Here is a 12,932-nt window from a genome sequence, read left to right as displayed (position 1 = left end):
GATCTGAACAGACCAATCACAAGGAAAGAGATTGAAACAGCAATCAAAAGCATCCTCAAAAATAAAACCCCAGGACCAGATGGCTTTCCTGGAGAATTCTACCAAACTTTCAAAGAGGATTTAATACCTATCCTTTTCAAGCTATTCCAAAAAATTAGGGAGAATGGAATACTTCCTAACACATTCTACAAGGCCAACATCACTCTGATCCCGAAGCCTGACAAGGACAGCACGAAAAAGGAGAACTACAGGCCAATATCACTGATGATCATACATGCAAAGATTCTCAACAAAATTTTGGCAAACTGAATTCAGCAACATATCAAAAGGATCATACATCACGATCAAGTGGGATTCATACCACAGACACAGGGATGGTTCAACATGCGCAAATCAATGAACATGATACACCACATCAACAAATTGAGGAATAAAAACCACATGATCGTCTCAATAGATGCAGAGAAAGAATTTGACAAGATCCAACAGCCATTTATGATAAAAACTCTTAACAAAATGAGGATAGAAGGAAATTACCTCAACATAATAAAGGCCATATATGACAAACCCACAGCCAACATCATACTCAATGGGCAAAAACTGAGCACCATCCCGCTGAGAACAGGAACGAGACAAGGATGCCCATTATCAACACTCTTACTCAACATAGTCCTGGAGGTTTTTGGTGAGAGCAATAAGGCAAGAGAAAGGAATAAAACGAATCCAAATAGAGAGTGAAGAAGTGAAACTCTCGCTGTTTGCAGACGACATGATCTTACATATAGAAAACCCCAAAAAATCCATTGGAAAACTAATAGAAATAATTAACTACAGTAAAGTTGCAGGGTACAGAGTGAACTTACAAAAATCAGTTGCTTTTCTATACTCCAATAACGAACTTACAGAAAGAGGATTCAAAAATATAGTTCTGTTTGCAATTGCAACTAAAAAAATTAAGTACCTAGGAATAAATTTAACCAGGGAGGTGAAGGACTTATACAAAGAAAACTATAACACATTACTGAGAGAAAGTGATAACGACTTACAGAGATGAAAAGAGCTTCCTTGCTCATGGATTGGAGAATAAACATAGTTAAAATGTCCATACTACCAAAGTAATCTACAGATTCAATGCAATCCCTATCATAATCCCAATGACATTCTTCACGGAAATAGAGCAAAGAATACTAAAATTCACATGAGGCAATCAAAGACACCGAATTGCTAAGGTAATCCTGAGAAAAAAGAATAAAGCTGGAGGTATCACAATCCCTGACTTCAAAATGTACTACAAAGCCACAGTGACCAAAACGACATGGTACTGGTACAAAAACAGGCACACAGATCAATGGAACAGAACTGAGAGCCCAGAAATAAAACCACACATCTACGGTCAGCTACTCTTTGACAAAGGTGCCAAGAACATACAATAGAGAAAAGAGAGTCTCTTTAATAAATGGTGGTGGGAAAACTGGACAACCACACGCAAAAGAATGAAGGTAGACCACTATCTCACATCATACACAAAAACGAACTCAAAATGTATCAAAGACTTGAGGATACGTCCTGAAACTATAAAACTCCTGGAAGATAATATTGGCAGTACACTCTTGGACATCAAACTAAAAAGGATCTTTTCATATTCCATGTCCTCTCAGACAAGGAAAACAAAAGAAAAAATAAACAAGTGGGAATTCATCAGACTGAAGAGCTTCTGCAAGCAAAAGAAACTAGGATCAAAACACAGAGACAATCCACCAATATGGAAAAATATGTGCAAATCATATGTCTGACAAGGGGTTAATCTCAATAATATATAAGGGATTCACACAAATGAACAATAAAAAAGCAAACAACCTGATCAAAAAGTGGGCAGAAGACATGAACAGACATTTTTCCAAAGAAGATATACAGATGGCTGATAAACACATGAAAAGATGTTCAACATCACTAATCATCATGGAAATGCAAATCAAAACTACACTAAGATACCACCTTACGCGTGTTAAAATGGCTATAATCACTAAGACTAAAAATAACAAATGTTGGAGATGGTGTGGAGAGAAGGGAACCCTCACATACTGCTGGTGGGAATGCAAACTGGTGCAGCCACTACGGAAAACAGTATGGAGATTCCTCAAAAAACTAACAATAGACCCACCATATGACCCAGCTATCCCACTACTGGGTATCTACCCAAGCAATTTGAAATCAACAATCCAAAGTAACATATGCACCCCTATGTTCATTGCAGCACTATTCACAATAGCCAAGACATGGAAGCAACCCAAGTGCTATCGACTGATGACTGGATAAAGATGTGATATATATATATATATATACAATGGAATGCTACTCAGCCAGAGAAAAAGACAATTCATCCCATTTGCAGTAACATGGAAGGACCTAGAGGGAATTATGCTAAGCGAAATAAACCAGTCTGAGAAAGACAAATACCAGGTGATTTCACTCATATGTGGAATATAAACAAGTACCGGGACAAAGAAAACAGTTCAGTGGTTACCAGGGGAAGGGGGGTGGGAGGGGCACTGGGGGTGAAGGGGAGTACTTATGTGGTGACAGTAAAGAAATAATGTACAACTGAAATCTCACATTGATGTAAACTATTATGAACTCAATAGAAAAAAAAATAGCATCCAGATAATGGAATGTTATTTGGCACTAAAAAGAAATGAGCTACCAAACCCTGAAAAGACATGGAGGAACCTTGAATGCATATTAAGTGAAAAGGCTACGATTCCAACTATATGACATTCTGGAAAAGGCAAAACTATGGAGACAAGAAGGAGCTGGGAATCCAAACTGCAAAACTGCAATTGTTTTGGGAAGAAAATAATTCTGCAAGCAGACACAAACAACACAGCATGATTCTTGTTCCTATCAACACACCTGGAGTAGAAGTAATAAGGCTACTGTCAGTTTTTGGCTATATGGATAATCTTCATGGAGGACATTTTGAGATCCATTTTAATCAAGTGCGAGTTCCTGCCTCCAATTTAACACTAGGTGAAGGTAGGGGATTTGAAATTGCCCAAGGCCGCCTTGGACCTGGCGGAATCCACCACTGTATGAGAACAGTAGGTTTGGCAGAATGTACTTTGCAGATCACGTGTGAACAGGCAACTCAAAGGGTGGCCTTTGAGAAGAAACTGTATTCACATGAGGTGGTGGCTCACTGGATTGCTGAAAGCCCCATTGACATTGAGGAGATCCGCTTGTTGACCCTGAATGCAGCCCACAGCATTGACACTCTGGGCAGTGCTAGAGCTAAGAAGGAGATTGCAATGATTAAAGTGTCTGCCCCTTGTCTGCAAAATCACTGACCGGGCCATCCAAGACTGTGGAGGTGCAGGCGTTTCACAGGATTACCCTCTGGCTAACATGTATGCCCTAACGCTAACTTTGCGCTTAACAGTTGGGCCCGATGAAGTCCACTTCTCAGCAACCACAGCGATGGAGCGGCAGAACCAAGCCTTGAAGGCCAAGGTGTAGGGAGCAGACATGTCTCGCCTTTAGACAGATGTCATGGGCTCCAGCATTTGAATCTCATTCTAGTTTTGCAGCAGCTTGAGCACAGGATTAATTACTCACTTTTGGTAAAGATTTTGATCTTTTTTGATCATCTGTTTTGATGAGTGGGTTTTATAATTTCAAGGGTCACACACAGGTTTAAGTTAAATAAGAAATTATTTCATAATAACAGCATAGCTGTTATCATTCAGTCTAATTCCTAAGTTTTTAGCATTTATGTTTTAAACACTCAACTTGTAAAGAGATAATGAGCTAAACTGGAGAACTAAAGCATAGGTATAAAAATATTTTCATGTTTTGATTCTCAGGAATTTTCCATTTAGATAAGTATGCAAGGAATATTTAATCATTACTTCGTAAAAGATATAGTGAGGTCTCCTTTTTAACACTGGTTTCAGGGGTTGGTTTAACACTTTGCAGTAATGTTTGCACTGGAGAAAGGTGCATGACTGATTGGGTCATTTCAGAATTCCTATCATCATAAGCCTCTTCATAATTCAACAGAAGCATTTATACATAAAATCTGAATGCAGCTTAAAGTTTACTAGAAAACATGGCATATTATGAGGAAAGAAAATTAGGAAAACTTTTAATTATTTATAATATGTTGATAAAAACAGTGAAGAGTTTAAGCTACAAGGAAGTGATTTTGTTTTGTTTTGTTTTTTTTTTTTTTTTTTTTTTAAAGATTTTATTTTTTCCTTTTTTTCCCCAAAGCCCCCCGGTACATAGTTGTGTATTCTTCGTTGTGGGTTCCTCTAGTTGTGGCATGTGGGACGCTGCCTCAGCGTGGTCTGACGAGCAGTGCCATGTCCGCGCCCAGGATTCGAACCGACGAAACACTGGGCCGCCTGCAGTGGAGCCCGCGAACTTAACCACTCGGCCACGGGGCCAGCCCCGGAAGTGATTTTGTTTTGAGAAGAGATTAAAGACAGTCTGCTCTGAATGCCATCTTGTTAACAGCCTCACCCTAAGCAACACCTCTGTGGCTCTTACATCAGCGCTGTCCAATATAGGAGCCATTGGCTGCATGTGACTCTTGAGCACTTAAATTGTAGCTAGTGCAACTGGGGTATTGAATTTTTATTTTTTAAAATTTTAATTAATTTAAATATCGATTCTCAACTCAGTTACTGGAAAACTTTTAAGTATGCTTGGAATAACTTGGGTATGTGAATTTACTTTTTCAAATGTAAATTTTATGAAATCTAAATACAGAGCAAGTTTTTTGAATGAAAATTTAGTATCTGAATTAAAAAATATAGGAAGTGTAAAATCACACCAAATTTTGCAGAAATTTAGTATGAAAAAAGTAAAATATCTCATTAATACTTTTTAAGTATTGATTACATGTTGAAATGATAAAATCTGGATATATTGAATTAAATAAAATATATTAAAATTAAAAAAAAAAATGACTGTCAACACCTAATGTTAGAGAGGATATGGAGCAAACAGAATTCTCATACACTGTTTATGGGAGTGTAAAATTTCTACTTCTTAATGAAAAAAGTCTGGCAATTAGTCATAAAACTAAACACACATCTGCCCTAAGATCCAACAATTCCATCCTAGGTATTTACTTAAGAGAAATGAAAAATTCAGTCCACAAAGAGACTTGTAAATCAAAAGATTTTAAATCAAAAAAGGTTACAAGAGACAAAGAAGGACATTATATATTAATAAAGGTTCAATACAGCAAGAAGTTATAACAATTATAACTTTTATGCACCTAATGATACATCATTAAAATATATGAAGCACAAACTGACAGAATTGAAGGGAGATATAGACCATTCTACAATAATAATTGGAGACTTCAATACCCCACTCATAATAATGGAGACAACAACCAGACGGGGATAAGTAAGGAAATACAAGACTTAAAACAACAAACCAATTAGATCTAATAGACATACATAGAACATTCTACCCAACAAGAGAATACACATTGTTTTCAATGCACATGGGACATTTTCCAGGATAGAGCATATGTTAAGCCACAAATCAAGTATCAATAGATTTTAAAAGATAGATATCATACAAAGAATCTTCTCTGACAAAATGAGATGAAGTTAGAAATTATTAACAAAAAAGGAAAACTGGAAAATTCACAAAATTGTGGAAATTAAACAACACACTCTTAAACAACCAACGAATCAAAGAAGAAACCACAAAGATAATTAGAAATACTTACAGATGAATGAAAACAAAAATACAATATATCAAAACTTATGGGACCAAGTGAAAGTGGTGCTCAGGAGGAAACTTATAGCTATACTTACATTAAAAAACAAGAAAGATCTCAAATTAACAAGCTAAATTTACAACTTAAGGAATTAGGGAAAAAAAGAACAAACTAAGTAAGCCTAAAGCTAGAAGAAGGAAGGAAATAGTCATGTGTTGCTTAACAATGGGGATATGTTCTGAGAAACGTGTCAATAGGCGATCTCATCACTGTGCAAACATCAAAGAGTGTACTTACACAAACCTAGATGGTATAATCTACTACACACCTGGGCTATATGGTACTAATCTCATGGGACCACCATTGTATATACAGTCCAGCATTTACCAAAAAGTCATCATACAGCACATGACTGTACCATCAAACACGATCTACAGATTTAAACAACCCCTATGAAAATTCCAATGGCTTTGTTTTTGCAGAAATGGAAAAGCCAATCCTCAAATTCATATGGAATCACAAGGGGCTAGAAACAGCCTAAACTATCCTTAAAAAGAGTAAGGAAGTTATTCCTGATCTCTATCTTACTACAAAACTACAGTAATCAACAGCATAGTCCAGCGTAAAGATGGATATATAGGCAAATGGAATAGAACTGAGAGTTCAGAAATAAATGTATACGATATGGCCAACTGATCTGACAAGGATGTCAAGACAATTCAATGGGGAAAGAATAGTCTCTTCAACAGATGGTACTGAGACAACTGGATTTCCACACGCAAAAGAATGAAGTTGGACCTCTACCTCACAACACACACAAAAATTAACTCAAAACGGATCAATGACCTAACCTAAGAGCCAAGACCATAAAACTCTTAAGAGAAAACATACAGATAAATCTTCATGACCTTGGATGCGGCAATGGATTTTTAGACATGACATCAAAAGTACGAGCAACAAAAGGAAAAATAAATTGGACCTCATTCAAATGTAAAACTTTTGTACATCAAAGGACATCATCAAGAAAGTGAAAGACAAACTAGAGGAGAAAATATCTGCAAATCACATATCTGATAAGAATTTAATATTCAGAATAAAGAACCATTACAACTCAACAACAAAGAGACAACCCAAATTTTAAACTGGGCAAAGGACTTGAATAGACATTTCTCCAAATAAGGCATACAAATGGTCAATAAGCATATGAACAGATGCTCAACATTATTATAAAGTCATTAGGGAAATGCAAATCAAAATCAGAAGATACCGCTTCACACCTAGTAGGATGACTACAATCAAAATAACAGGCATCGGCAAGGATGTGGAGTAACTGGAACTCTAGTACATTACTGGTGGGAACAGAAATGGTGCAGCCACTATAGTGCAGTTTGGCAGTTCCTCAAAAAGTGAAACAGAATTACCATGTGGTCCAGTATTTTCACTCCTAGGTGCATACTCAAATTTGAAAACGGACTCAAACAGATACTTGTATGCCAATGTTCATTGTAGCATTTATTCACAATAGCCAAAAAGGGAACACAATCTAAAGCCCAACAATAGACGAATGGATAAACAAATCATGGTATATACATACAATGAAATATTATTCAGCTATAAAAAGGAATGAAGTACTTTATGCGACAACATGGATGACCTGCAAAGTGATTATGCTTTACATTGTACTAAGTGATATAAGCTACACATGAAAGTACAAATATTGTATGACTCGATTTATATAAAATATCCAGAACAGACAAATTCATAGAAATAACAAATAGGTTAGAGGTTACCAGGAGCTGGGTGGGGAGGGAAATGAGGTATTGCTAATGGATACAGAGTTTCAGTTGGGGTGATAAAAAAGTTTTGAAGACAGATAGTGGCAATAGCTGTACAACACGGAGAGTGTAATTAATGCCACAAACTGTACACTTAAAAAAAGTTAAAATGGCAAATTTGACGATTTTTTTTAGCATAAAATACACACAAGAGGAAAAGACTTTGGTACCTACCCAAATAATAATCTTAGATTCTACAACACTAAAACTGACTCTGTATGGGTCTTTACAGAAGTCAGTGTTCTGCAATATTTAATCCCATATCAATACAAGTCATAAGACTTCTAAAAACAGTTTGCTGAAAATTCTAAACATGTAAGTTAAAGTAAAATAATATTCTTTCCCATGTTTTCAACAATCCAAGCAGCTCAACAAATAAAACTATCTACTTTCATACTATAATACTCAAACCTATGCAAGTGACTATAAAATGGAATATGGCCCATATTTGTTTATATGATTGTTTTTCACTCTGCCAGTACTGGATATTAAGTAAATGCTGGTCACTGACATTAAGCCTTTAACACTTACAAAATACACTGCTCCAAAGCTTCCATGGCCAATTTCTCTGAGATCTGTGAAGAGCTTCTCTGGATCTTCTTTGAAGAAGAGCTCTGCAATTTCAGGGTCCTTCAGGCTGCCCGCTCGGTTAGTTGATGGCATCCTGCTGGGCAATCAGCTCTCTGATTCTAATTTTGTACTGCTATCCCAATCCTTGGTTCATCTGTATGAATGAAGCCACGTTGGCATAAACTATTGTAGAGAAATAAGAAAAGAAAAAAAGTCAGGAAAAGCACAAGCTGCTAAGAACAATTAGTATAAGACCATTTGCTGTCAGCATATACAAAATTACCTCAGGCCTAGAATTTCACTGAGAAGGAAGTGAGGTCTACTAGCACAGTAGTTCCTAAACCTGGCTCATCATCACAATCACATGTGGTGCTTAAAACAAGAAAATGCCTACTACACATAGTATAGAAGTATATACTTACACATAGATTTTTAAAAATTAAATAAATCTTTATATCTTGGAAGGCTTTCTGTATCAGTGCTTAAAGATTTATCTAATCCTGATGCAGTGAGTCCATCAGCAGAAGAGATGATAATATACACAGACAATTAACATCACGCACAACTCAAGATGTACCCACAGTATGTTTCTAAGAGGAATATTTCCGTCTATTAATGACCTTCAAATATAAGAAAATACACAAAAGATGTAATTCCTAAGCATTCTTTTCCTTTCAGATACCACATGCCAGTGTTTAGTCAACTCTAACACAGACATTCCAAAGAAAACCACAATGGGAGAAAGTAATGAATTTAATGCAGACAACTTCTTCCCCCATAAACCTGATTCACATTAAAATACAGCCTTTCTCAAATCCGCTTCATTAGATAAGTAGATACTACAGATAAGCAGTAAATTCCCTGGTGTTTCTGCTATTAGTTCCTTTATATGAGATTACCCGATTTTAAAAATGGCTGTCATAATTGAGAAATTTCAGAACCTGGGTTCTGGCATGACACTGCCTGGATATGAATCCTAGCAACATTATTTACAAGCTACGCTTGGGTAGCCTCATTTTCCTAATCTGTAAAATGAAAATAATAACCTAATTTACAGAGTAGTTGTAAGGGTTAAATGAGTTAATAAACGTAAGCATAGACTAGTACTCAGGCATAGTAAGAACTACATTAAATGTTAGCTGTTTTAACCTGCTTAAATTCACCAATTAAAAAAATAATAAACAGAAAAACCACTCCAAAATTGATTTCATTAGACTCCTGAGAGAAAAATAAAGCTCTATCCAATCCTCCCCATACTCTTTATATAACTTTTAAGCAGGTAACTACCTACCTGTCTCATTTTTAGTGAAGTCAACTGAACCAATTTTAATTCTTGCTAGAAAACTTCTTTGTAACTATGTAAAACATATTTACATGTCTTTTGTACCTCTCTAAATTTACACTACATTGCAATAAAAACCCTTAAATTGTTAATCTGTATTCCATTTCTAACATACTTTTAACGCTGCCCCATATACTTTTACCAATTTCCCTGCTCTGGAAGTTCCCTGGAACAAAGTGGTTCAATTACAGTTCTTCCAAGAATATGTGATCACAGGAAAGTCACAACTTCTCACTACTAAAATGAAGAGCTTGAACTAAATTCCATACAAAGCGTTACTATTCAACTAATCTACTTATTAAAAAATCTTCAGTGTTACCTTAAAACTTAAGAATTTTGAATGATCAAGTTACAATGACCCTTATTATAAGAATTATTTTACGTTAAAATTTTCTAATCAGTTCCATGATTTGCATCTTCTTTCTTACCTGCCTAACAAATTCCCACTCAAAATCTTTCAAGATTTAGATTAAACGTAATAATGTTTATAAAGTTTTAACTCTAGTAGGAAGAGCTAGTCACTCTTTCTTCATGCTCCAAAACATCCTGAAGCGTTTACTATAGTATACTGCAATTATTTCTCTCTCTGCTAAACAGGTAGGCACAATGCATCTCATTCATCTTTATATTAGTTCTCTATATCCTACACCCTATCTCTTACAGTTAATATTACATAAACATTTGTTGAACTAAAAGAATACACTAGGGGGCCAGCCCCATGGCTGAGTGCTTAAGTTCACGTGCTCTGCTTCGGCGGTCCAGGATTTCATCAGTTCGAATCCTGGGCATGGACATGGCACTGCTCATCAGGCCATGCTGAGGTAGCATCCTAAATGCCACAACTAGAAGGACTCACAACTAAAAATATACAACTATGCACTGGGGGGCTTTGGGGAGAAAAAGGAAAAAAAAAAAAATCTTTAAAAGAATACACTTAATTCTTCTCTCCATACCACCCCTAAAAATGATTTTACTTCCACAAATATATATTGAACAAATAGTATACAAGACTATATTATGCACAATATTAAAGTTGACAGTAGAGAAATGAAGTAAATTCATAAGCAGCACCCTCCAGAAAATCAGAGAAACAAGAAATGGGGGAATTGGAACATTTGCTCTACCAAATACCAAAATATAACACAAAACCATTGCCATCACTAGAATACTAAAAATAGGACAAGTAAATCAACAATCTAAAAGTACAGAAACAAATCCATGTATGTGTATCTTGGAATTTAGTATAGAATTAAAGAAGAAGAAATAAATGTTAAGAAAACTGAGAACCCATTTGGAAAAAATTACAAAAATTATATCCCTATCACATATCTTATATAAACATTACTGCTAAGTGGCTTAAAGAGACATCTCAAATCAAAGAGGATAAAGTGAATTTGATAAAAATAAGTGTTAGAAGATGCTAATAGCTATTTGGAAAAAAATAAAACAACACCTGTTCCTCAAACTGAACATCAGAATTATATATGGGTCAGAAATACAAATATAAAAAATGAAACTATACAAGTACTAGAAGGATATGTGAGTAAGTTCCTCTGTAATCAAGAAGTAAAGAAACTTTCTTAACTATGATCCAAATCCAAAATAATAAAGAAAAAGATTGATATATTTAACAATATAAAAAAGAAAACTTGGGGGGCCGGCCCAGTGGTGCAGCGGTTAAGTTGGCACATTCTGCTTTGACGACCCAGGGTTCACTGGTTTGGATCCCAGGTGTGGACATGGCACCGCTTGGCCAGCCATGCTGTGGTAGGTGTCCCACATATAAAGTACAGGAAGATGGGCACGGATGTTAGCTCAGGGCCAGTCTTCCTCAGCAAAAAGAGGAGGATTGTCAGCAGATGTTAGCTCAGGACTAATCTTCCTCACAAAAAAAAAAAGCAAACTTGGGAGGAGGGGCCATGGAAAAAGACAGTTCAAACAAAAAGATAGATGATAGGCTTGGGAAAAATGTTTGAAACTTATGTTTACAAAGGGTTAATATCCCTACTATGTAGAGTTGCAAAAAAAAAACAACAAAAAAACAAAAAAGACAACCTGATATCCTTAATATATAAAGAGTTTCTAAAAACAGCAAAGAAATAAACAACAACTCAGCAGAGATATGGGTAGTTCACAGAAAAAAAAGAGGAACAACCATTAGATATATGAAAATATGTTCAACATCACACAAAGTGAGAAATACAAATTAAAACTATACTAAGATTTCATTTTGTACCTATCAGAATGGCAAAGTCACTACATGCTGATTATGGGATGTAAGGGAAATATATACTTTCATACATTAGTAGTGGTAATGCAAAAACAGTACAAACCCTATGAAGAAAAATCTAGCAAGTTCATTTAAGCACTTACCATTTCACACAAACCTCCCATTCAAAGGAATCCATACAAAAGATACTTACAAAGGGAGGAACTGAAACTCATTACATTGCTGATGGGAGTGTAAAATGGTACAACCATTTTGGCAAACTGTTTAACACATGCTTATCAAGCTAAATAAAGATTTACTCCATGATGGAGCAGCTCCTTAACTAGTTATCATTTACTCAAAAGGAATGAAAACACAGGCATGCAAAAAGACTTGTACACAGCAGCTTTATTCATAATAAGCACAAACTGCAAATATAAAATATCTATCAACAAACAAATGTATAATAAAATTGTGGTATAGTCACACAATGAAATACTATTCACAGCAATAAAAAGGAATAAACTACTGATACATGCACCAACATGGCTGAATATCAAAAGCATTATGCTCAGCAAAAGAGGCCAGGAACAAAAGAATGCATACTGTGTGATTCCCCTAGTAAATTCTCAAGTAGGCAAAACTAGTCTAAAGTGGTAGATCCACAGTTGCCTGGGGCCGGTAGTGGGAAGAAATGGGTAACTGACTACAAAAGGGCCCACAGTAACTTTGTGAGGTGACAGAATGCTCTGTTTATCTTTGATTGGGGTAGTGAACTACACAAGTGTATACACTTGTCAAAACTCAACTGTAGACTTAAAATGGATGTATTTCACTGTATGTAAATTATCTCTCAACTAGCAACTTTAAAAAATTAAATAAATGGCTTAAAATCTAAGTGATAGATATATAGAGTACAAATTTATGAATAAGGTATGGAAGGATATGTATTGAAATGTTAATATTTTCTCTCATAAAGCAAGCAGGGCTGTGAAGAACATTACTTGTTAGCCTAGACATCTGTATTATCTGAATTTTTATATCAACCACATTTATAATTCTAAGAAATTTTACTTTAACTTTTACTTTAAATTTGAGAAAAATAAAATAGAATATTTTTTAAATTAAAAGAATACAGACTCTTACAAGGGAAAACATCAAAAAGGCTATTAACGTTTTTTTAAACTCACAAAAGACTAATGCATTTAAAAATTTTGTATGTCAAAAAAATTAAGT

The 12,932-nt window shown here is 35.4% G+C and overlaps 1 protein-coding gene across 3 annotated transcripts in view; it reads right to left on the bottom strand.

Annotated features, from left to right (window-relative positions):
- The window catches only part of TAOK1 (TAO kinase 1), a 149,959-nt gene that overhangs the window by 76,505 nt on the left and 60,522 nt on the right, over window positions 1-12,932 (bottom strand). For all 3 annotated transcript variants that reach the window (XM_070562790.1, XM_070562791.1, XM_070562792.1), the window contains one exon: window positions 8,107-8,328. In XM_070562790.1, coding sequence (XP_070418891.1) covers window positions 8,107-8,238 — 132 coding nt within the window. In that variant the 5' untranslated portion in view covers window positions 8,239-8,328. The remainder of the gene's footprint in view (window positions 1-8,106; window positions 8,329-12,932) is intronic.

This window comes from Equus przewalskii, chromosome 10 (genome assembly GCF_037783145.1).
Source record: "Equus przewalskii isolate Varuska chromosome 10, EquPr2, whole genome shotgun sequence".
NCBI lineage: Eukaryota > Metazoa > Chordata > Mammalia > Perissodactyla > Equidae > Equus > Equus przewalskii.
This window is presented reverse-complemented; position numbering and strand designations above follow the sequence as displayed.